We start from the raw sequence: 27,088 nt of genomic DNA on the forward strand, positions 1-27,088 counted from the left end.
TACACACACACGACTTGCTAAAGGACTGACAGGCTGCTGCTACACCCATCTTAAGAAATGCCATAGTTCTGATACAATAATGTTGTGACTATTTACAAATAGGTAAAAATCTAATATTCAGTGTTTCTTAGACATTTTCAGAAAAGGTGAAAGAAGGCCTGGAGGCAGAGGTTAGATGGGTGACTGGTTAAAAAAAAAAAAATAACAGAAACTTTTCTAAGTCATAGAGTATTTCCAGTGAGAATAACAACTGAAAAACATTCAGTTTGGCATCATCAGACCTAGTACAACTAGCTTTAGAATATAATTATTCCAAGGTGATGCCTGTGGGACTAGGCCACCTTGAACTGTTTAGTCCAGAGCACTCACAGATGGTGACTGGGTTAGATCTTAGGTAATAAATTAAGAGTGGTGGCCCTAAGGTTTTCTATATTTATTATCCTACTTTCATTTTTTTAACTATACTTTCTGCCTTTAATTCTTTGACCCAGAAACATCTACTAAGATAGCTGTGCATGTATTGGCTGTCCCCGATTCATGCAAACTCAGTTCATATTTGTCCGTGATTACCTCCCCCTTAATTAGTGTTGAAAATAGCCTCCCAATCGCCTCTTTCCCCCTTAACCCCATTTCCCCTTGTGATTCCTCATTTCCTGTACTGTCACCTGATTTTAGATAATCTTGACTAGTGTCTAAAAGAGCAGAGTTAAGGGACTTCAGTGGTGAGGAGGCCACTGCTTTAACCTCTCTTTCTTCCTATTCCAACAGTTTCCTCAGTCTCAGAGGAATCCATCCATGTTTGAATTGTATGCCTTATTTAACCATTGGTTTGAATTGCCCTGAAATACTGGGCTCTCATTTGACTTTGAAATTTTGATAATTCTTTCTTAGGTCCCTTGCTAGTGATACAATCTTATCTTACCTAGTTTAATTTTTATAAGGAAAGAGAAGAGGGTGAGAAGTTGATAGAAAAGGAGGAGGAGAGAAGAAATAATAAAGAGTAAAAAGATAAATACACTGGAGGAGTTGCTTGAACAACAACACAAATGCCCTGTGTGTGTGTGGCAAGAAGTCTATGTATACTTCAGAGACTAAACTACCGTGCTTCATACTGGGCCCTGAATAATTCTGTTAGAAGTAATAGTAAGAATTTTAGGAAAAGAAACAGGTATACGGACTCAGTACAGTGGGCGGGGAAACTGACCAGAAACCAGGAAGAATCTTTAAGCGCTTTTGTTGAAGCAAGGTTTGGTCATCCCACACCTTCTTTCTCCCCTCTAGGCCTCCCATGTCACCACAATGCCTTAATCCATCTCCCTCCAATTTGCAGAAGTAGCAGAGCCTCAAAATGGATTTCCAGTTGCCTTTAGGAAAGAGATACAGATGGGGGAAGACTCGGAAAGGAAGTCTTTGATGTAATTCAGTAAGAGAGAGAGAGAGATGCGCTTCCCATCTTGAGTTAGAATTCTAAAAATACTCCTCATGGAATATCTTTACATGTATTGACTTAGTTCTGTGAACTCTGTTAGAAGTTAGATTTTTCTCTAACTTTAAAAGACTTTTAGAAGTCTTCTTTTTAAAAGGTTTGAAGAAAAACAAAGTTAGGTCAGAACATATGCTTAGGGATTCTGAAAGATGGCATGACTTATGAAGGATAATACACTGAAAAGTGCAGTCTCTTGTAAATTAATTTGATTCTGTCTCTCCGAGGTTCAGCTTGTCCCTCAGCAATGTCACCACAGGTCAGAAATTTGTCCTTAGCTTTAGAGGTTTCTGTGATATCAGTAGATTTGTAAGCAGTGATGCCAGTTAACTAATTTTCCTGAGAAATAGCTTGGCTAAAAACTAAGGTAAGTAATTTATGTGGCATCTTCAGTCATGGAAGATATTACCATACCTCTTTCTTTTTATTTTTTTTGATGATTATTTTTAATGTCTTTACTATGTCAGAGGGATTATGCTGGGTAACAGAGGTAAAATGGTGAACAAAAAAGAGAATTTGTTCTGCCTTCCTGGGTCAGAAATGGGTAATTTACGAGCATACTGCCTTCCTTGGAACCTTGAAATGAGGCTAGCCATTTCTTAGGCTCCCATTATGAATTCAAATGCTGATTCCTTGTCACTCTTGGTCACCACGGTAGGCCTGGTGGCTGCTCTCTTGGTACTAGCAATCTAACAGAGGAAATAAACACTAATTACATGATTTACAAAAATGAGCAAATATTTAACAATGGACATAACTTATTTCTATGAAGGAAAGGAAAGAAAGTTTTGTGACAACAGATTATTCTGACTTAAGCTGAAGCTTGAAAGCATGAAATGATTCCCTAGTAAAGTGATGTTTATGATCTAAAAGACACATTGGATGGAACTCTATGAAGTATATGTATAAGGGGATTGGTGGATGTGCATATGGTTTCTAGGAAGGAGAAACAATATATCAAGTGAGCTTGGCACTCTAAAAAGTGAAAGTGTTAGTCACTCAGTCATGTCCAACTCTTTGTGACCCCATGGACTGTAGCCTGCCAGGCTCCTCTGTCCATGGGATTTTTCAGACTGGAGAACTGGGGTGGGTTGCCATTTCTTTCTCCAGAGATCAAAACTGGGTCTCCCACATTGCAGTCAGACTCTTTACCATCTGAGCTATGAGGGATGCCATGGCACTCTCAAGGAATTGAAAAAGAGCCAGTTTGGTTGCAGTATTGAAGTTCAGAAGAGTGGAACTAGCAAAGGCTTGGTAGGTAGACAGAGGCTTATCTAAGAGCTAGACTTAAATGTGTGACACAAACTCCACCATAATTCATTCAGTCAACAAACATGTGTTGAGCAACAGCCTTCTGCCAAAATGGTGACTGGGACCACCATTATGGTGATGGGTGAGGGGCACAGTCATGGTACTTGCCCTCCTGGGCCTACACTAATTAAATGCAATTAAGTGTAAAATTTTGGTCATGATGAGTTCAGTGTGACAGATATATACCTTATTAGATGACTTTTATCTTGCTCTAGAAGGTAAAGAAAGGCGTACTGAAGTGGCAGAAAGTGAAGTCTGAATGTTAATAGAAACTGATTAAGCAACAGTAGAGAGCAGGAAGGTATTTCAGATAGAAGTACTATATTCATTCATTCATTCGACAGATATGTATTGAGTACCTACTAGGTGCCAGCCAGAAGTCTAAGCTTTGAGGTTAAGTATGGACAAAACATAAATCGTTCCTCTCTGAAGCTTATGTTCCAGCAAGAATCAGAATACCTAAGCAAGCCTTTTTTTTTTTTTTAATACTATGAAAAAGGTGCTAAAAACTATAAGGGAAAATAGACTGGAGAAGGAAGCAGTTTTACATGGAGGAGGTCAAGGGAAACTTTGCTGAGAAGGTGGCTTTGAGCAAAAACTAAAACAAAATAAGGGAGGTGTTTCGGAGGTGCATAGGTCCTATGGTTTTTTCACATTTGAAAACTGAAAAAAGACTATAAATAGAGCATAAAGGAAGCCTATTGTTCTAGGGAGATAGCTGTTTCTAGTGAAAAAATATCAGAAACCTGGTGAGGCCAATAGCTTTTACAGAAGATGCTCTAATGAAAAATTTTCCTGATAAAAGGTAGAACTATTAAAATCTCATTTTTAGACATGTTCTTCTATATGGGTTTAACACTTGAGTGTCAGGCTAAACATATTAAATGTGTCTAAGGCCACAGACCTGTGAGGGTTTCTGGCATATAAAAAGTGTGGATTATTTTGCTAAATGACCTCAATCTTGAAGTTATTTTTTTAAAATATTGGAGAATTAAAGGTATATCATAAGAATGGATACATTCAAGTAGCCTCTTTTGAAGAAGAATAACCTGGAAAATACAGTTTTAGAGTAGATTATTAACATAAGGTTGTGCACACATGTATAGTTTCTTGCTCATCTAGTGAACTTAATAAACTTTATTGCAAAAAGAATAATTTTCAAAGTTTAGAAAGGTCTCTAAGAACTAGGATACATTCATTGAAATCAAGACATTAAAACCAACTTGATATCAAATGGCATTGAGCAATTTGTGCAAATATTATGTGGTATTATCAAGACACATTCTTTGGTGGCTATATCAAGTTGGTTGACCCAATGGAATGGAATAAAGAGAAAATGTTTTGATTTCCCTGAAGTATTTTGCAAAGTCTCTCATGAGATGTCTATGGATACAATGAGCCTTCCTATTTCTATGTGGGTTAGTGGTGAATGTCTGTGTTTTAATATATTCCTTCTTGTTATCTGATTCATGTGCGAGGTAATTGGGCTGAAAATGATTGGACCCGTTTATTCAGTCCTCAGAGTTAGAAAGTTTGGGGACAAGAATCCATTTGATGATATAGTTGGGGCACAGTGTAAATTTCACCCCCATGTGAGTGGTTAATGGATGAGTTCCTCTCCCAAATGACTTTAGAAGTTTTATAGCAATGTCCTGTGAAGTTAGAATGTCACATGCAAGTGTCATATACTTGTCTTTCATGTTTTAAATCAGAATAGGCATATTTACTGTTTGAAAGTTTACTGCTTAGTTAAGTTTTTGATAAGAAAGATCTCAGTCCCCATCTATACATGTGAGAGTATGTATGTGTGTGTATATATACACATGTGCACACACACATACATAAATGTAAGTATATCAGTATCTACATACAGCTATACAAATGCAAGTACATGCTCATATATACATTCACATTTTATCCATATGTATGGATATGTGTGTGTGTATGGAAGGAGGGAAGAAAGAGAGACCAACTGAACTTTGATACAAATTTAAGATTAAATCACAGCATGACGACATAGATTCTTAGTAAATTAATGTGATCTTGGATGTAGCATAATGTCTAGATTATAAGGACTAATAATTATGTTCTGTGCTGGTTCAGATACACTTTTAATATCTTAACTGAATTTTTGAGGGAGAATGACAATCTGTAAAGAAAGTTTGTAGAACCAGGAGTTATTTAATTTTAAGAAAAACCTAAGCAGAGATAAGATACATGTGAACAGCTTCATCTTATTGAAAAAGGAAGACATTTTCTCTGTTTTACTTCAGAAGGTAGTGCTATCAAAAGTAGACACAAGTTGATAAGCCTGTATGTCTTCTGCCCAGACCTCTTTCCTGAGCACAATTTTTTCTCTCCCATTTTCTGCTGGATATATGCCCTGTGAAGTTCAAAATGGACCTCAAATACAGCAAGGTGAAACTTTACCGATTGTGTCCTACTTGCCTCTAAACTTGCTTCTGACTCCCCCAGTTTTGTTATTGTACCAACATTTACCTTGGCACCTGCACCAGAAAGCTGGAGGCATTTGGATGCATCTCTTCCCATTCTCCTCTGAGTCCTGTCATGTAGTCAGTCAAAACATCGCTGCGCTCTCGCTCATACTCACTGCTTCATCTCGGTTCCTGTTACTATTTTCCAAGATAGGGCCCATATCTGCAACCCCTGGAAACCCTTGCCTGAATTCTTATCTTGCTTCAATCCAATCTTCACATTAAAGTCAGTGCAGAATTTTAAGAGCTTACATAATAGAGTTTCTCCTCTGCTAAATCTTAAGTAACTAACTGTACTCCAGAGACTCTCATCACTTAGGCCTACAGTGAATAACTGCCCCCCCACCCCGACCTGTCTCTCAACACTTACCTCCTATTATACCCCTCATATCCCTCAACCTACAGTCCCTTCCTCCAGGCTGTTTCTGATCCTCTGTATATCACCTTTGTCCATGGTACTCCTAGCACTCAGAATACTCACCTTCATCATGTCTGCTTGGAAAAGTCCTACCTCATGTAGCAGACTGAGTTCAGATTTTCCTTTGTGAAGGTGGTATTTTTATATAGTGATGACCACTCCCTTTTGGGTGCCATCTATATACTATAATTGTGCCTCTGTTGTTTGGAAGGAAAATAGTCTACTAAAAAGTAGCTCTTCAGAAAGTCTAAAATGTCCCCTCATCTATCATGACTTGGAACTCATTGAAAGTTGCTCAGTCGTGTCTGACTATTTGCAACCCCATGGACTATACAGTCCATGGAATTCTCCAGGCCAGAATACTGGAGTGGGTAGCCTATCCCTCCTCCAGCGGATTTTTTCAACCCAGGAACTGAACTGGGGTCTCCTGCATTGGAGGTGGATTCTTTACCAACTGAGCTATGGAACTGGGATATGGAACTAAAAGTGTTTATGGTACATACCTTTGGAATAATTAGTGAGGGGGAAAAGGCTATGAAATGTTAAATCCCACAGAATTGAGAAATAGAGGTTATTTATGAAGAAGAATACAGAAGAAAATAATTTTGATGTCTCTCTCTGATCTCTAATTTTGTATTTGCCAAATAAAAAGCATGTTTAAAATAAAAATAACTTTAAATGTGGCAGAAATACTTTCACTGAGCAAAGTGTCAACAACTGTTGCCCATGAAGCAGTAATTATAATTATTAGCATTTCTGTGTGCTCATTATTTCCTAAGAATTGAATATAGTCCGTATGTAATGCTATCTCTGTTTCACAAATGAGAAAGCCCATGTGTAATGAGGCTAAATCCAAGTTCATGTACTTTGCAAGTGGCAGAGCTGGGGCTGCTTAGGCTTTGTCCTGATCTCTCAGTTTCATTGGAGAAAATTATGTCATAACCTTTAGAAGATTATTATAGGTGTATATATGCAAGTATGTTAGAATGATAATATTCCTTATGAATATTAAGTGTTAATTCTAATATAATCTAAAAAGAATTCTGGCCCTGTTGGTCTCTGAAAAAAATCTAAAATTTATACTATGGCACAATTTTTTTTTTATTGGAGTACTCTGAAAAGTACACAAATCATAATTAAAGCTTGAAGACTTCACATGGATCACATACCCATAGTTCCACACCCAGATAAAAAGATATTATGTTGCCAACATTCAAAATGCTTGTCAAGCCCTCTCACAGTCATAAATTGGTCCCACCTCTATCCTGATTTATAATACCTCAGATGAATTTTGCTGTATTTTTCACTTAATGTAAATGGAATTGCATAATAGATAGGTTGATTCATGACTTTTTTCACTCAACATTGTGAGATTCATTCATGTTGCTTATATTAATAGCACTAGCTCATTAATTTTTCTTTTTATGAATATACCACAGTTTAATTATACAATCCACTGTTAAGAAAATGTGGGCTGTTTGACGTGTAGGACCATGACAAATAATTCTGCTATGAAAATAATTATACATATCTTTTGGCGAATATTTGTATACTTTTATATTGGATATTCATCGAGGATTGGGATTGCTGGATCATTGAATATATGTATATTTAGCTTTATAGGTATTACTAGATTTTTCTAAAGTTGGTTTATACATTTTTTTCTCTTCAATAGTCAATAAAGATACAAATTGCTCTACATCTTCACTACTTGATACTGTCAAATTTTTAATTTGACCCTTTCTGATGGTTGTATAATGACATCTCTTGTTTTAATTTGCATGTACTGATGACTCATGAAGTTGAGCACAATTTCAGTTTATTTCAGTTAGTTATTTGAAAGACCTCATTTTTGAAATGCCTGTTTTCCTACTGAGTTTTTTTATATTTCTCTTAGTGACTTGTGGTTATTTTCAAAATATATATTCTGGATGATGATCTTTTGTTTGCCACCTATATTACAAGTTTTTTTTTTCCTCCTAAGTACCTTATCTTTTTATTCCTCTATGAATTACTACTTTAATAAACAGAAGTTTTTATACCCCACTTCAATATTTTCTGTTATGGGTAGTGTCCTGAATTTTGTCCTGAATTTAAAAGTAGCATTTCTTACTCTAAGACCTAGAAGATATTTTCCTGGAGTGCCGTATAGGTACTTTATTGTTTGACTTTTCATATTATATTCTATCTCATATTTCTGGTGTGAAAAAGGAATGAATGTCCATTTTTTTCCTATGTAGATCCAATTGAAATAGCATGATTTATTGCAAAGAGTGTTCAGCAGCATCACCTTTAGTCAAATGCCTATACATGTGTGGCTCACTTTATGGACTCTACTTCTGTGTGTACATTTGCCTGTACTTATGTCAATACGACATTAGTTACTATAGCTTTCTAGTATTCTTGATACTGGTAGTATCATAAAATAAAAATTGTACCAGGTGATTAAACAGGCAAGAAAAAATTTTTTCAAGATTATTGCAATGACGGGTCAAAGACTATTGCAATAGGGGAGAGAGACTGAACTCTGGTCCACTGAACCAAAGGTGGGAGAATTCTTAAGTGCGGGGATGAGCTAGTGTAAAAAGATTAGAGCACATTAAAAGGTTGGATGGTCAATGTGATTAAGCCACTTTGTGTTTGCTAATTGTCCCTTATCAAAGTTTGGCTCCCACCCTCCCACAGAGTCTGGAAGACCTGAGCCCTATCTTTCTTGATAATTACATTTCAAATAGGTCCTTGAGAAAGATATTCTTGGGTTGTAGGCTATTTACATCTTAAAGGGGCAGATTAAAAAAAGTTACAACTTCTTCCTAAAGTAAGTGCTCTGAGAAGAGATGTTGGGGCCTATAGTCTAAAGTTTAATGAAGCTACGGAGAACACTGAATCTAGCTTGGCCAGAGTAAGCCCTTCATATTTGTATTTGTTTTCTTCTTTTTAAAGATTGTGTTGACTATTTTTATTCATTTGCCTTCCATATCAATTTTAGACTCAGCTTATCATCACCTCCTCAAAAATGTTTTGGTTTTAATTGGATTTCACTGAATATATGGATCAATTTGTGGTAAATGTCTTTACTACATAAAATATTGTAATTTATGAATGAAATATTCTTTCATTTATCTAGGTCTTTATTTTCTCTAAATAATGTTTTGTGGTTCTCAAGATAGTGGGTCTTAGACTTTCTATGTGATTTCTTGCTAGGTTTTTGATAGTTCTGGTCTTGTTGCAAATAGTTATCTTTTAAGTTTTTCATTTTTTATTTCCTGTTGCTGATATTGAGAAGTACACTTTGATTTTTGTTCCTTGGCCTCATATTTAGAAATGATGCTTAGTTTGCTTCTTAAGTTGAGTAGTTTCTCTGTAGCGTCACTCAGATGTATGTACCCAGGTGGTTTGGGGTTAATGGCAGTTTTATTTCTCCCTTTCCAATCATTCATCTTATTAATTTCTCTTGAAAATTTTGCTTCATACTCTAGTACAATGAGATTATTGTTGTTGTTTCTCATTTTAGCTCTTAGAGGTGGGGCTTTTAGTAAGTCACTGTCAAGTATGATATTTCCCGTAGGCTTGTTGTTCACACCTTTCTCTCCTAGTATTCTAAAAGGTTTTGTTATTACTGGGTGTTAATTTAATCAAACTTATTTTTCAGGATAGCCTGAGACAATCATATTAGTTTTCTAATATATAAAATCACATTGCTTTTTTTTTAGTGTAAAAATAGCCTTGCATATCTGAGATAAACGAAACATGGAGGCTATGTATAACCCTTTTAATGTTTTGTTAGATTTTTTCTTTTTTTTTTTTTTTTTTTTTTGCTGACATTTGACTTAGAGTTTTCCCATTGTGTCCATGAAGGTGTATTGTTCTCCTTTCTTGTGATATGTTCACTAGGGTTAAGTACCTGACTATGGAGGCTTGGGAACTTAACATTTATGCCTGCAACTTTCTTTATGGGGGAAGTTTTAAATGAGAAGTCAGTATATTTAATGGACTTAAGACTTTCTATTTTTGATTTATGTTTTTAAAAATAGTTTACCTCCATTTTCCAGATTCTCCTTTTTTTGTCAGTTCAAGTAAGCTTTGTCTTTCTAGGAATTTGTCTATTGCATCTAAAATTACAAATATATTCATTTTCAGTCCACATGGAATTTAATAACATATTTATCATTGAAATTTAGGAAATGTGATATGAAGCTATGAATTTCTAGCCTTTCTGGAGAAAACAAGTGATTTGATGATCCTGGATCTGTCTTCCTGCATATTAACCTCAGTAAGAATTGAATAGACCTGCCCACTGTACCCAGAGAAAGCAATGGCACCCCACTCCAGTACTCTTGCCTGGAAAATCCCGTGGACGGAGGAGCCTGGTAGGCTGCAGTCCATCGGGTCACTACGAGTCAGACACGACTGAGCGACTTCACTTTCACTTTTCACTTTCATGCATTGGAGTAAGAAATGGCGATCCACTCCAGTGTTCTTGCCTGGAGAATCCCAGGGACGGGGGAGCCTGGTGGGCTGCCGTCTATGGGGTCGCATAGAGTCGGACACGACTGAAGCGACTTAGCAGCAGAAGCAGCAGTCCACTTTACCATGAGCTGCAGTCCCCATCCCTCCTCATTCCTTTACACCTAGATTATTCATATATTTTATTTTATGTACCTCTTGGAACGTGTGATTTCTTATAGGTAGAATAAATTCCATGGCAAGAGTTAGAATGGAACATAGAGGAATTTCTAGTCACTTATCTGTAAATAAGGCACATAATGAAAAATGCTCCTGGTTTAAAAATGCAAAAGCAGAGATTTTTAACTCTTGTACGAAACTAAGCTTTATTAGACTGTAGGTAAAATACAGAAACCTAGTGAAGTTAACATCATGCTGAAATGTTTCAGTGTATTCTCTATTAAAAAGGCTATCGTGCTGTAGATTTATCACACCTGGAAACAAAAACTGATTTTTTTTTCCATCAGCTAAGTTCTAAGTCCTTACTGTTGACAAGCATGTCTATAATTCATCATAGTCTTCAGAGCAGTTTCATATTTGTTGACCTCACCCCAGTATTGACCTGGCTAGGAGAGTAGGAGGCAGATACTATTATATCTATTTCACTAGAAGGACAGCTAAACCATGGTGAGATTAAGAGTTTGCTAATGGATATGACCAAGGGGGACAGCAATTGAAGTGGGATAAGAATTCAGGTTGTCTGTACTTTTGACCTAGTGACATATAGCAAGTTAGTTAGAGTCAGAGATTCTGCTAAATGCCTAATGCCCATTTTAAGTAGTAAAGACTTAGAATTTGATGTAGAGGATATAGGGAATTTCATGTAACTCTTACTCCTGTGGGTCTTTAAAAAAATTCACCACAAATAGCCTTGTTGTTACTTTAAATAACTGGTAGACAGATATTAATATTTAATGAAGAAGAAAGAGAATAAAGGGGCTTTAAGACACTGCTTGGGAGAAAAACCATATATTGATAATTACAGTGGTGGTATTCAGCTTTGAGACATTCATATATTATGTGAAATGCATGTATTTCTACACCAGACATTAAGCACAAGCGTAAATGTGGGGGGAGGGCAGCCTTCAGAACGGTCAGAGACTTGGAGGCAAAAACCAATAAAGAACAGTAAAACCTCAAGCTACCAAGGAATGCCTGGAAATGTGATGTATGCTGGAGGGAACACTGTTGTGCTGGAATGCTCCTTAGGACTCCTGTTCTTTATTTTCTGGTGTCCCAATTGAATAGACTGGTGGGAGCTGGAGAGTGCGGAGTTTATTAAGCTGCCACAGAACATTAAATAATAGCCTGCAAACAATAACAACAACAACAACAGGGCCTTCCCAGATTTATTCATTAGCACTTTAGAAACTCAGAAAAATAAATAAAATATGGAATTGATTGCCATAACACAGAAGAACATGCTTCTTTAAGTTAAAAAATCTCCCTACGCCTTTAGCATGATCACCAAGGCAGAATTTCATCAACGAATCAGTCATATTTACCTTTTCAGAATAAGTCCTTGCAAAGAACACATGTTCTTGATCTAGAAGTGTCAGCATTTTTGATTTTTAAAAAAAGTTAAACAGATATGGAGTTAAAATATCAAAAATGTTTTTTTAAATCAAATTGTAACAGCAGGCTCCAAATCCTTGTCAGGTAGGTTAGATAAAATGTTTAGTTAAATCTCATCAAACTCCTGCTAAAATTAAATATGAAAAGACTCAAAAAAGATTCAGCGTAGTCCTGGTATCCTTGTACGTCCCACTGTGTTATGTAGCTCAGATCACAAAGTGTTTATTTTTTATGTTGAATGATCTATCAAGTGAGTGGCATCATGAAAGAGCATGGGCTTGCAGCCAGATGAACCAAAGGTCAAATCCCATATACTCAATCCTGTGACTGCTCTGCCCTTAGGTAAGTTACTTAACCTGTCTGAGTGTCAGTTTCCTCATCTATAAACTGCACCATTAAAAGTGACAGGAGTTCCTTGAATTTGGCTAGGAGTTATTACAGGATCCTTTAAACAGAAATAAGAATGATATTTTCAGAGAAACCTCCAATAAGTGTTTCCTAATACATCAAAAGATGTTTTTTCACCCTGAACTGTATGTTAGACAGTGAAGCTTTACGACATGCCATTTTATAATATATGCTTCAGTTAACAGTTTGTTTTAAAAAAAATGTAAAATTGAGAAGAGAAACATAGACATGGCTAAACAGTAGTCAGTAATACTCTGACCATTTCTAACCTCATAATGGGTGCTATTGTTCTTTCCATAAGTCATTTGATATTATTTCCATTTCACCATCAGTAAGATGTAAAATGGCGTTGCTAATTGTTTTTAACTGTATAGGTGTTTACAAAGTAAGAAACAAAATTCAAGAAATATATAAATAATTTTTCAGAAGGCTCATTACATGTAAAATTCATTTAGCAGGAGTATATCCCAGGGTTTGAGACTGGGATAAAATGAGATAGGTTGTTTGCTGCCTCCCTCTCTTATAAATCTCAGTTGCTGCTGCATTGTGTGGTACATGGCACATAATTGTTCCTTCCTTAGTGGACATACTCTTGGGGACACTTTATCTCTTAATGCCAATCTTGCTAGGCACAGTTTAGCTTTCACTTTCTTACACTGTCTTCAATAAATTCAAGGGTCAAGGTACTTAAGTTTTACCTCCCAGGCTTGTCAAATTTCCTATACTTGCTTTTATCCAAATGTTCTTTTGATAGCCATTTTTCACTTTTGCTTTGAAAAGCCAACTCAACCAAACAAAGGAATTCAGATGAGAAATGTCCTTGGCATGTATAACAATATGAGATGTGAATTAAATGGGAGGGAAAAATCCTCCCCATTGTGGATCTGAGCCTAGATGATAATGGAGCTGTGATTTAGCCCACGAAAATGTGTTAGAGTAAGTGAGCTGACCTTTTGCTGCTCTTACTGCTGAGACAAAATGAGGACATAAATACAAATTAATTTCTTCTTATCACTTTGTGAGACATTATAATTCATTTTTCATTTATGTGCCTAATGTTTACCTAGCTTACAAAAATATGCATTATTCCTAAAAGCTCAGGGGATTTGTATACTTAAATGACAACTCAGAGAAAGACTGATTTTTTTTCTTAAGAGAGGAGATTTCTAACCCTAATATAGTGATCTAAAGAAAAAATAGCTTCCTGTCAATTCCATTTGATCCAATCTCTTGCACTTGTCTAACAATGAAGTTGCACCCATTCAGGCAGTGATAGGAACCAGCATCTCTGAGTGCTTATAAAAGCTGACTGATAATCCAACAATTGCTTAGCTCCATCTTTTGTAATTCAAATTAGGGTTAGCATTTCTAAGCAATAAACAGATAAATCCATAAATTCAAGCACTATGTACATTTTCTTATATCTGTGAGTATGGCATTGCAAAAATCTACCTGTGGGAGAAATATCAATAACCTCAGATATGCAGATGACACCACCCTTATAGCAGAAAGCAAAGAAGAACTAAAGAGCCTCTTGATGAAAGTGAAAGAGGAGTGTGAAAAAGTTGGCTTAAAACTCAACATTTCTAAGATCATGGCATCCAGTCCCATCACTTCATGGCAAGTAGATGGGGAAACAGTGGAAATAGTGACAGACTTCATTTTTTTTTTTTGGCTCCAAAATCACAGCAGATGGTGACTGCAGCCATAAAATTAAAAGACGCTTGCTCCTTGGATGACAAACTATGACCAGCCTAGACAGAATATTAAAAAGCAGAGACATTACTTTGCCAACAAAGGTCCATCTAGTCAAAGCTATGGTTTTTCCAGTAGTCATGTATGGATGTGAGAGTTAGACTATCAAGAAAGCTAAGAGCGGAAGAATTGATGCTTTTGAACTGTGGTGTTGGAGAAGACTCTTGAGAGTCCCTTGGACTGCAAGGAGATCCAACTAATCCACCCTAAAGGAAATCAGTCTTGAATATTCATTGGAAGGACTGATGCTGAAGCTCCAATATTTTGGCCACCTGATGCAAAGAACTGACTCATTGAAAAAGACCCTGATGCTGGGAAAGATTGAAGGCAGGAGGAGAACGGGACAACATCTCATCAATAAGATGGTTGGATGGCATCACCGACTCGATGGACATGTGTTTGAGTAAGCTCCTGGAATTGGTGTTGGACAGGGAAGCCTGATGCGCTGCAGTCCATGGAGTCACAAAGATTCGGACACAACTGAGTGACTGAACTGAACTGAACCTGTGAGCACACATGTACCGTGATTTCTAATTCACTTATCTAATTTCACTGAGATCAGTATAAAACACTGTGCCTGCTTTGTAACAGAAGTGACTTGGATTCAGTTCACTGAGATTGTTCTGAGAGTAAGAGTTAAGCAGTAGAATGTGTTACTGAAGGATGTGTATGCTCTCTTGTGTTGGAAATTTTTAAAAAAAGAATATACTGCAGTTCTAAACATCTATTTGTAAAGATGTAATAAGTACTTTTTTAGAATGAGTAAAATAGTCCACCCTTGGTGGTTCTTAGAAGGCTTCATATAAACCCTACAATCAAGCAAAATATAAATAACCACCAATACTTATATAACTCAGTTCAAATTAAAACTGTTTTTCAATGCATGATCTTGTTTAATACTTGAAGCAGTTCTTTAAGTTGTTGGTATGATTATTTTATTTGAGAGAATATTATTTAGCCATAAATTTGTTGAAAAAGTCACTTGATTGCATTGAGCAGGGGAAGATAAAGAATTGCTCCTAGTATTACAAGAAATTATGTATTTTAAATGTTTCCATAATTTGAAAGAGAGTCAGTGGTAAAGACAGAGAAGACAATGGCAACCCACTCCAGTACTCTTGCCTGGAAAATCCATGGGCAGAGGAGCCTGGTAGGCTGAGGTCCATGGGGTTGCAAAGAGTCAGACATGACTGAAGTGACTTAGTAGCAGCAGCAGTGGTAAAGAATCCGCCTGCCAATGCAGAAAACATGTGTTTGATCCCCGGGCTAGGAAGATCCCCCGGAGAAGGAAAGAGCAACCCACTCCACTATTCTTGCCTGAGAAATCCCATGGACATAGGAGTCAGGTGGGCTATGGTCCATAGGATCGCAATAGAGTCTGATGTGACTTAGCAACTAAACAACAACACACATTGGTAATCCAAGCAGTTGATTGACTTAAGACTTGAATCCAAGTGTTTTGACTCTAGATAATTTTATACTCCCCATGTAACACATAAAATCACAAAATGATAGCATCTTTGTATTTGAGAAGTTGTCCCAATGCATTATTATTAAAATTCTGCTCTATTTGAACAATTTAAATTCATTTTACACTAGTAACTGAAATATGTTCTCTAAAATGGCCCCACTCTAATATATGCATCTTTACTTGTAACAATTTTAATTTTGTGAGACATTTTGCAGTGCTGTGGAATCAGCCTCTCTTAAATCTGTCCTATGTAGTTTGTTAGATATGCCTTGACAAAATGCCAGAGATTGGATTTCCTAAACAACAGAAATGTGTTTTCTCACAGATCTGGAGTCTAGAAGTCCAAGGTATTGGCAGGTTTGGTTCCTTCTGAGGCCTCTCTCCTTGCCTTGCAGACAGCGGCCTTCTTGCTATGTCCACCCAATGGCCTCTCCTCTGTGCCCATACAGCCAAAGACACTATTTTATTTCCTCTTTTTATAAGGACACTAGTCGGACTGAATTAGAGTCCACTCTAACATACTCATTTTAACTTAAAAGTCCCATTTAAAGGCCTTGCCTGTCAAGATCCTGTCTTCTAATACAGTCACATTCTGGGGTAGAGATCAATAGGGATTTAACATATGAATTTTATGCAGACGCAGTTCAGTCCATTTATTCTGTTCATTTTTGGCACATAGTGTATGTTCAAAAATATTTGCTATTTAAATAAATTAATGATTGGTGAATGAATGAATCAGAGCTTATACTTAACTATAAATTAAATATTGACTGAATATTTAACCTGCTCTGTGTAATTATAAAAGTTATCTATTATGATTATTTGACTACAAAAGAAACTTTTAATGATTATCTTTTTATCCTTTTATAACTGAAGTATAGTTTATGTATAATATTGTATGTTATAGATGTATAACAGTGATTCACAATTTTTAAAGATTATACTCCATTTATAGTTACTGTAAAATATTGATTATTTTCCCTGTGTTGTACAATATATCCTTTTAGCTTAGTTTACACCTAATAGTTTGTTGCTACCCCTATATTGCCCTTCCCCTCTCCCTACTGATAACCACTAGTTTATTCTCTGTGTCTGTGAATTTGCTTCTTTTTCGTTATATTTGCCAGTTGATTCTTTTTCTTTTTTTAAGAGTCCACATATAAGTGATATCATACAGTATTTGTCTTTTTCTGTCTGGCTTATTTCATTTAACATAATGTCTTCCAAGCCCATCTATTTTGTTGCAAATGGCAAAATTTCATTATCTGTTCATCTGTTGATAGAAATAATATTCTTAAAATAGTTGTTTTAACTAAGTTGTTTTGACCAGGTTGACTGTATGACTAAAATATTTACTATTGTTTTTTAATAATGAAAAAATCTATAGTATAAAGTGTATCACAGTATATTTTGCAATTTCTGTAAATTGAATCTTAAGCAATCTAGTATAGAGGTCTTTATGTGAGTTTGTTTTATACAATGTCCTACTAAAATCAATGAATTATAAAAGCTCTATCTATGCGATTGCAAACCTAAGCTACTACTTTACTTTGCTAGACTCTAGCTTTGTGTGTCTTGTAGCACTGGAGAGAAGATGGTATATCTATTTAGACATCTTAGTTCATTTTCTTTCATTTATGAAGGTGGTGCTACAGTTTGAGTGTCTCTCTTAGCCCTTGACACCCATCTCCACTGGGGTTGGAGCCCTGTAATAAACGTGCCACAATTTGACCTTTTATATCTGCATCATAAAATCAGGCAGATGGTGTAGTTTATGGCTAACAGGCAAGAGTTTCTCCGTTTGAAGCTGTTTTTTCCCACAACTAATCCATTACCAGGTATGCTACATGCCATTTTATCTGATGTGTCCTTACAAGGTAACCAGGAAGTTTACTAAAATAACTTCTAATATGTTTTTGAAAAAAAATCCCAAATTTTAATTGTAATAATTAAATAGCTAACATTGAATGCATTGAGTTATGTTAGCACATTTCCTGGGTATCTTGCATCACTGTTTCAGTGTTATGGCTTCTGTCATAAACTAATGTAATTCAAAAGTGGTCGAGTAGAGAATGAAACTATAAAACATGCAAAATCACTTATGTTATGCTTGAAAGTAATAACATTTTTATTGACATTTCTGAAGAAAAACTGAAGACTCACCTGTGACTGAGCTGCATCTGAATTCATGATCATTTTAATATTGTAGTAATAAATTTATTGCTTACTCCTTACCCCTATGTTTGAGACTTCCTTTTCTAAAAGGTGGTAGATTAAATACAATAAAAAAAAGAGTAGGTCTCTGAATTATTTAGGAACAGATGGGTTTTGCCATGATGCTAATTACATATATATTATTTGAATCATATGTCAAAGTTTTCTAGTTGGATCCATCCAAATGTGTAATATCAAGTAAGGTAGAAATTATTATCAGGCTTACCTTAGATACTGAATATATTTGTAAAAAATATGAGTAACAAACATTTTTTTCTAGTTATAATTCTATACAAAATAAGACATGTCCATATTTTGAGATACTTCTAGCTCTAGATGTCTAATATCTATGGGTAAATAATTTTATTATTTATAAGGAAGTCAAAAAAAGTTGAAATTTTAGACTCTGAAGTGCATCCTAATAGTGTTGGAATAAATGATATATTTCTTAAAATAGTACCTTTATACAGAAATCATAACAGCACACTTTTTCACCTAAAAAATATTAGTGCTTAGTTTATATTACATACTAAAATAGTGTGTGCATATAGATATTGTTTTTGTTGTTTAGTCACTAAGTTGTGTCCAACTCCTTTGTGATCCCATTGATTGTAGCCCAACAAGCTCCTGGACCATGGGAGTTCCCAGGCAAGAACACTGGAGTGGGTTGCCATTTCCTTCTCCAGGGTGTCTTCCCAATCCAGGGATTGAATCTGCATCTCATGCATTGGCAGGTAGATGCTTTACAACTGAGCCACTAGTATTAGTGACAGACTAAAGACAGGACGGTCATAGGAAACACCTTCTTCCAACAACACAAGAGAAGACTCTACACATGGATGTCACCAGATGGTCAACACCGAAATCAGATTGATTATATTCTTTGCAGCCCAAGATGGAGAAGCTCTATACAGTCAGCAAAACAAGACTGGGATCTGACTGTGGCTCAGATCATGAAATCCTCATTGCCAAATTCAGACTTAAATTGAAGAAAGTAGGGAAAACCACTAGACCATTCAGGTATGACCTAAATCAAATCCCTTATGACTATACAGTGGAAGTGAGAAATCAATTTAAGGGACTAGATCTGATAGACAGAGTGCCTGATGAACTATGGACGGAGGTCTGTGACATTGGACAGGAGACAGGGATCAAGACCATCCCCATGGAAAAGAAATGCAAAAAAGCAAAATGGTTGTCTGAGGAGGCCTTACAAATAGCTGTGAAATGAAGAGAAGTGACAAGCAAAGGAGAAAAGGAAAGATATTCCCATTTGAATGCAGAGTTCCAAAGAATAGCAAGGAGAGGTAAGAAAGCCTTCCTCAGTGATCAATGCAAAGAAATAGAGGAAAAACAACAGAATGGAAAAGACTAGAGATCTCTTCAAGAAAATTAGAGATACCAAAGGAACATTTCATGCAAAGATGGGCTCAATAAAGGACAGAAATGGTATGAACCTAACAGAAGCAGAAGATATTAAGAAGAGGTGGCAAGAATGCACAGAAGAACTGTACAAAAAAGATCTTCACGACCCAGATAATCACGATGGTGTGATCACTCACCTAGCGCCAGACATCCTGGAATGTGAAGTCAAGTGAGCCTTAGAAAGCATCACTACGAACAAAGCTAGGGGAGGTGATGGAATTCCAGTTGAGCTATTTCAAATCCTGAAAGATGATGCTGTGAAAGTGTTGCACTCAATATGCCAGCAGATTTGAAAAACTCAGCAGTGGACACAGGACTGGAAAAGGTCAATTTTCATTCCAATCCCAAAGAAAGGCAGTGCCAAAGAATGCTCAAACTATGGCACAATTGCACTCATTTCACACGCTAGTAAAGCAATGCTCAAAATTCTCCAAGCCAGGCTTCAGCAGTACATGAACCGTAAACTTCCAGATGTTCAAGATGGTTTTAGAAAAGGCAGAGGAACCAGAGATCAAATTGCCAACATCCACTGTATCATCGAAAAAGCAAGAGAGTTCCAGAAAAACATCTATTTCTGCTTTATTGACTATGCCAAAGCCTTTGATTGTGTGGATCACAATAAACTGTGGATAATTCTGAAAGAGATGGGAATACCAGACCACCTGACCTGCCTCTTGAGAAACCTGTATGCAGGTCAGAAAGCAATAGTTAGAAGTGGACATGGAACTACAGACTGGTTCCAAATAGGGAAAGGAGTACGTCAAGGCTGTATATTGTCACCCTGCTTATTTAACTTCTATGCAGAGTACATCATGAGAAACGCTGGGCTGAAAGAAGCACAAGCTGGAATCAAGATTGCCGGGAGAAATATCAATAACCTCAGATATGCAGATGACATCACCCTTATGGCAGAAAGTGAAGAGGAACTGAAAAGCCTCTTGATGAAAGTGAAAAAGGATAGTGAAAAAGTCAGCTTAAAGCTCAACATTCAGAAAAGTAAGATCATGGCATCTGGTCCCATCACTTCTTGGGAAATAGATGGGAAAACATTGGAAACAGTGTCAGACTTTATTTTTTTGGGCTCCAAAATCACTGCAGATGGTGATTGCAGCCATGAAATTAAAAGACGCCTACTCCTCGGAAGGAAAGTTATGACCAACCTAGATAGCATATTGAAAAGCAGAGACATTACTTTGCCAACAAAGGTCCGTCTGGTCAAGGCTATCATTTTTCCAGTGGTCATGTATGGTTGTGAGATTTGGACTGTGAAGAAAGCTGAGCGCCGAAGAATTGATGCTTTTGAACTGTGGTGTTGGAGAAGACTCTTGAGAGTCCCTCGGACTGCAGGGAGATCCAACCAGTCCATCCTGAAGGAGATCAGTCCTGAGTGTTCATTGGAAGGACTGATGCTAAAGCTGAAACTCCAATACTTTGGCCACCTCATGTGAAGTGTTGACTGATTGGAAAAGACCCTGATTCTGAGAGGGATTGGAGGCAGGAGGAGAAAGGGACGACAGAGAATGAGATGGCTTGATGGCATCTCTGACTCAATGGACATGAGTTTGAGTAAGCTCCTAGAGTTGGTGGTGGACAGGGAGGCCTGGCGTGCTGCGATTCATGGGGTCGCAAAGAGTCAGACAAAACTGAGCAACTGAACTGAACAGCACAACTCTTACTCAGAAAACTATTACTCTACTGAGTTTTCTCAATAGAACAGTTTAGAGAAATAGTGACTTTAAATATTCATAATAATAATCCGGTTAACTTTAAAAATTCACATGTTGATATGATGTTAAGTCAATACTAATATTCTTCTACAATCAAAATATTAAGCAATTCTAATTATATAAGATTGCTTCAGATGAGAGTCTTTTGACATCCTATTTTTTAGCCAGACTTTTTTTCTTTTGACATATATTTTCAGACCTAAGAAAGATACACATTTTCCATATTATCAGTGACAAATCCTATTTCATTCTGCATTTATATTTTTCCTGTTTATATTTTCTGTGTAGACATTTCAAATAGTGGTGTGATATCTGCCTTAGACTTCTTGTAAGTGTCTCTACTTTTCCATATAAGGTGCAAGAGTAAAGTAATCTAATTACAAATGAAAGGCATGTGCTTATATAATTATAAGCAGAAGCTAACAGATGCTCTTTACAACTCCTAGTATATATAAGAGACTCAAAGTTAGATACTTTTACAAATCATTCATGCCATTTTTAATAAAATTCAGTTAACAGGTAAGCATTTGCTGATGTTGTGGTGGGTTTTCTCTTCTCCAGGTGCTGGGAGATCGGTGGGCAAACATCTGTAGGTGGACTGAAGATCGCTGGGTTCTTTTACAGGATGTTCTTCTAAAATGGCAACGTTTTACTGAAGAGCAGGTGAGTCACATGGGGGATAATGTATCAGTGAAAGATGTGGAGAGATGTTAAATAGGTACATAAAAAACTATGATGTACTTTAATAATTATTCTTTATCTTTTGAAATTATTTGATTTCTTTCAGTGCCTTTTTAGTACATGGCTTTCAGATAAAGAAGATGCAGTGAACAAGATTCCCACAACTGGCTTTAAGGATCAAAGTGAAATGTTATCAAGTCTTCAAAAACTGGCTGTATGTATTCTTTAGCTATTGATATTGTTAAACAAAAACAGTAGTTTCTACTAGCATCCTTATTTGGTCTTTCTAATGTTTAAATCTTTAACATAATATTCATTGTTCTTTCTTAGATCAGTCTCTTTAATTGTATTGTTACTTGTCTTAATTAAAATAGGGAAAGGTGATTGTGGGAAGAAGGCAGGAGGAGAAGGGGGCAACAGAGGATGCCATGGTCGGATGGCATCATCGACTCAGTGGCCATGAATTTGAGCAAACTCCGGGAGATAGTGAAGGACAGGGAAGCCTGGCATGCTGCAGTCCATGGGATTGCAAAGAGTCGGACATGACTGAACAGCAACAAATAGTGTTGCTCTCCTCACATAATGGAAAGAGAAACTCTAGTGTCTCTGCCTCTTCTTACAAGGTCATGAATCCCATCATGGGGGCTTCACTGTCATAAACTCATCTAAACCTAATTGCCTCCTGAAGGCCCAATGTCCTAATACCATGATATCAGGGGTTGTAGAATTTCGATATATATATTTTGTGGGGACAAAATCATTTAGCCCATATCATTACACCCCTGGACTCTCAAACTGTGTGTCTTTCTCACATGCAAAATATATTCATTCCAACTGAACATACCCAAAATAACTTCCATAGTCCCAATGTCAACTCTTCAGCATATATTGTAAAGTTCAAAGTCTCATCATCTAAATCAAATAAGACTCAAGGTCTGAGGCCAAGCTCTCCAACCATGAATCTGTGAAACCAGACTAGTTATATGCTTCCAAAATACAGTGGTGTGACAGCTATAGGATAGGTATTCCCATTTGAAAAGGGGAAATAGCAAAGGAAGAAGGGGTGACAGGCCACACGTAAGTCTAAAACATAGGAAAAACAATTCTGTAAGTTCCTAATGCTCAAGAATATTCCTCTTTGGACTGATGCTCTGCACTCCAGGGCCACCAGAGTGGCACCATCACCCCCAGAATTCCACAAGGTGGCCTTGCCTCTTCAGCTTCACAGTGCACTGCCCGCCCACATGGCTCTCTGCTGCAGCCCCACTCATAGGACTCCCTGTCGTGGCTGCTTCTGAGGCACTGGGTGGGGGCATCCTGCATGCCTGTCCCCCAAAACCTGAGAGGTGGCCCCACCCTTTGAAATTCAGGAGGAACTGGCTCTGCCATTTGGGCTTACAGCAGGGGTGGCAGCCCTGATGTCTTTGTATCACCCATATCATTCTCTTTTCTTGATGGGAAGAATGCACATGTTCACAGCCTGCCTTCAATCCATCTAGTTTTCTTTGTTTCCATTAGTCCCAGCTGGCAGTTTCTGCTGGTATATTACAGTATCCATAGCTTCATATTCATGTGTCCATAATGTATACATCTGTATCCTTGGCTTCTGATCAGAGAGCTGATTAGGTTTCTGTTTCACATCCACACTAATATCCTCATTAAATAGTAGATCAACCACACCCTAGTGTCCACGTCTAAACGGCCTTTCTCATTTTTTTTTTTTTTTTTTCGTATGTGGATAAACTGAGAGTCTTCCAAATCCTTAAGTTCCGGTTCCTTTTTGTTAAACAGTTCCTTCTTCAATCGATTTTTCTCTTCTTGCTTTTTTGCCTTAAGCATTCAGATGAAATCATGCTGTTCCTTTCACACTTTGCTTAAATATCTCCCAAAGACATCAGATTTCTTAGCTAAATATCCCATTTGATCATGCACAAGTTCTACCTTCTACAAAATACTAGAACATCAACACAATTCAGTCAAGTTCTTTGCCACTTTATAACAAGGATTGTCTTTTCTCCCTTGGCCAATATATTCCTTACTTTGTCTGACACCCCAACAGAATGGCCTTTATCGTCCATATTTATACCAACATTCTGTTCATGATTATTTATGTGTTCTCTAGAAAGATGGAAACTTTCTTTCCAGCTCTCCTTTTTTCTCCCTGAGTCCTCACCAGAGTTGCCCTTTGAAGTTATCTTCATGGCAATCTTGACTTTTTCGAGCATATACCTCAAAACTCTTTCAGCCTCTACCAATGGCCCAGTCCAAAGCTGTTTCTGCATTTTTAGGTATTTGTTACAAGAGACACCAGTTCTTGCTCCCAATTCCTGTCTTAGTCTACTTGTGCTGTTGTAATCAAATGCCACATACTGGTGACTTTAACAGTAGATATTTATTTCTTACAGTTCTAGAAACTGGGAAGCACAATATCAAGGTGCTGGAAGATTCGGTTCTTGGTGAGGGCCCTCTTCCTGGTGAGACAGAGGAAGCTCTGGTATCCCTTCTTTTTTGCATGAGGGCACTAATCGCAGGAGACATAAGAGGCTGAGGATCGATACCTGGGTTGGGAAGATCCCATGGAAGAGAGGCTGGCAACCCACTCCGGCATTCTTGCCTGGAGAATCCCACAGACATAGAAGTCTGGTGGACTATAGTCTATAGCGTCACAGAGTCAGACGCAACTAAAGTGACTTAGCACACAAGCAGAATCCTAGAGGGGGGGGCCCTACTCTCATGACCTCATCTAAGCATCATTACCTCCCCAAAGCTCCACCTCCTAATGTGATAATATTGGAAGGTTAGGCCTTCAAAATATGAATTTTGGAGGGACATAAATATTAATTTTATAATAATGTAGGTAAAGTTTCAAGTTTGTTTTTTTGAAACAGAATTGTACTCTTTGAAAAAGGATAACATACCTGAAATAAGATTACAGTAAAAAATTTAAAAGTAGCACTGAAAAGTACCTGTGAATGTTCTGTAAAATTATAAACAGTATAGTTCTAGAGTAAACTTAAGTTTCATAAATCTAATAAGTCTAAAATAAACTTAATTAGATTCTCTGAGAAATACAAGAGTAGAACAAGAAATGATTATCCTCACATAGAAGGGGCTTATATCATGTTTTGAAAAATAAGAAAAACATTGAAGCAAACAAAATGGCATTGATTATAGCACCCATAGGTTTTGTTTGTTTTTTTAATTTTATTTGGAGGCTAATTACTTTACAATATTGTGGTGGGTTTTTTTTGCCATACAGTCACATGAATCAGCCATGGGTGTACATGTGTTCCCCATCCTGAAACTCCGTCCCAGCTCCCTCCCATCCCATCCCTCAGGGTCATCCTGGTGCACCAGCCCTGAGCACCCTGTCTCATGAATTGAACCTGGACTGGTAATCTATTTCACAGATGGTAATATACATGTTACAATACTATTCTCTCAAGTCATCCCACCCTTGCCTTCTCCCACAGAGTCCAAAAGTCTGTTCTTTACATCTGTGTCTCTCACTGTCTCGCATATAGGGTCATCATTACCATCTTCCTAAATTCCATATATATGATTTAATATACCATATTGGTGTTTTTCTTTTTGACTTACTTTGCTCTGTATAATAGGCTCCAGTTTCATCCACCTCATTAAAACTGATTCAAATGCATTCATTTTAATAGCTGAGTAATATTCCATTGTGTATATGTACCACAGCTTTTTTATCCATTCGTCTGCCTATGAACATCTAGGTTGCTTCCATGTCCAGGCTATTGTAAACAGTGCTGCGATGAACATTGGAGTACATGTGTCTCTTTCAATTCTGGTTTCCTCGGTGTATATGCCTAGCAGTGGGATTTCTGGGTCATATGGCAGTTCTATTTCTAGTTTTTTAAGGCATCTCCACACTGTTCCCCATAGTGGCTGTACTAGTTTGCATTCCCACCAACAGTGTAAGAGGGTCTCTTTTTCTCCACACCCTCTCCTGCATTTATTGTTTGTAGACTTTTTGATAGCACCCATTCTGACCAGCGTGAGATGGTACCTCATTGTAGTCTTGATTTGCATTTCTCTGGTGATGAGTGATGTTGAGCATCTTTTCATGTGTTTGTTAGCCATCTGTATGTTTTCTTTGGAGAAATGTCTGTTTAGTTCTTTGGTCTATTTTTTGATTGGGTCACTTATTTTTCTGGAATTGAGCTGCAGAAGTTGCTTGTCTATTTTTGAGATTAATCCTTTGTCAGTTGCTTCATTTGTTATTATTTTCTTCCATACTGAAGGTTGTCCTTTCACCTTGTTTATAGTTGCCTTCATTGTGCAAAAGCTTTTAAGTTTAATTAGGTCCCATTTGTTTATTTTTGCTTTTATTTCCATTACTCTGGGAGGTGGGTCATAGAGGATCCTGCTATAATTTATGTCAGAGTGCTTTGCCTATGTTTTCCTCTAGGAGTTTTATAATTTCTGGTCTTATATTTAGATCTTTAATCCATTTTGAGCTTATTTTTGTGTGTGGTGTTAGAAAGTGTTCTAGTTTCATTCTTTTACAAGTGGCTGACCAGTTTTCCCAGCACCACTTGTTAAAGAGATTAGCTTTTCTCCATTGTATATCCTTGCCTCCTTTGTCAAAGATAAGGTGTCCATAGGTGCATGGATTTATCTCTGGGCTTTCTATTCTATTCCACTGATCTATATTTCTGTCTTTGTGCCAATACCATACTGTCTTGATGACTGTAGCTTTGCAGTATAGTATGAAGTCAGGCAGGTTGATTTTTCCGGTTCCATTCTTCTTTCTCAAGATTGCTTTGGCTATTTGAGGTTTTTTGTATTTCCATACAAGTTGTGAAATTATTTATTCTAGTTCTCTGAAAAATACCATTGGTAGCTTGATATGGATTGCATTGAGTCTATAGATTGCTTTGGGTAGTATACTCATTTTCACTATATTGAGTCTTCCAATCCATGAACATGGTATATTTATCCATCTATTTGTGTCCTCTTTGATTTCTTTCATCAGTGTTTTATAGTTTTCTACATATAGGTCTTTTGTTTCTTTAGGTAAATTTATTCCTAAGTATTTGATTCTTTTTGTTGTGATGGTGAATGGAATTGTTTCCTTAATTTCTCTTTCTGTTTTCTCATTGTTAATGTATAGGAATGCAAGGGATTTCTGTGTGTTAATTTTATATCCTGCAACTTTACTATATTCATTGATTGGCTCTAGTAATTGTCTGATGGAGTCTTTAGGGTTTTCTATGTAGAGGATCATGTCATCTACAAACAGTGATAGTTTTATTTCTTCTTTTTCAATTTGGATTCACTTTATTTCTTTTTCTTCTCTGATTGCTGTGGCTAAGACGTCCAAAACTATGTTGAATAGTAGTGATGTGAGTGGGCACCCTTGTCTTGTTCCTGACTTTAGGGGAAATGCTTTCAATTTTTCACCATTGAGGATAATGTTTGCTGTGGGTTTGTCATAGATGGCTTTTATTATGTTGAGGTATGTTCCTTCTATTCCTGCTTTCTGGAGGGTTTTTATCATAAATGGATGTTGAATTTTGTCAAAGGCTTTCTCTGCATCTATTGAGATAATCATATGGTTTTTATCTTTTAATTTGTTAATGTGGTGTATCA

The 27,088-nt window shown here is 36.9% G+C and overlaps 1 protein-coding gene across 1 annotated transcript in view; it reads left to right on the top strand.

Annotated features, from left to right (window-relative positions):
- Positions 1–27,088, top strand: part of DMD (dystrophin) — a 2,165,569-nt gene that overhangs the window by 639,547 nt on the left and 1,498,934 nt on the right. Inside the window, exons 13-14 of the mRNA XM_061137756.1 lie at positions 21,350–21,451; positions 21,576–21,683. Of these exons, the coding sequence (XP_060993739.1) occupies positions 21,350–21,451; positions 21,576–21,683 (210 nt within the window). The remainder of the gene's footprint in view (positions 1–21,349; positions 21,452–21,575; positions 21,684–27,088) is intronic.

The sequence above is a fragment of the Dama dama genome, chromosome X (genome assembly GCF_033118175.1).
Source record: "Dama dama isolate Ldn47 chromosome X, ASM3311817v1, whole genome shotgun sequence".
Taxonomy (NCBI): domain Eukaryota; kingdom Metazoa; phylum Chordata; class Mammalia; order Artiodactyla; family Cervidae; genus Dama; species Dama dama.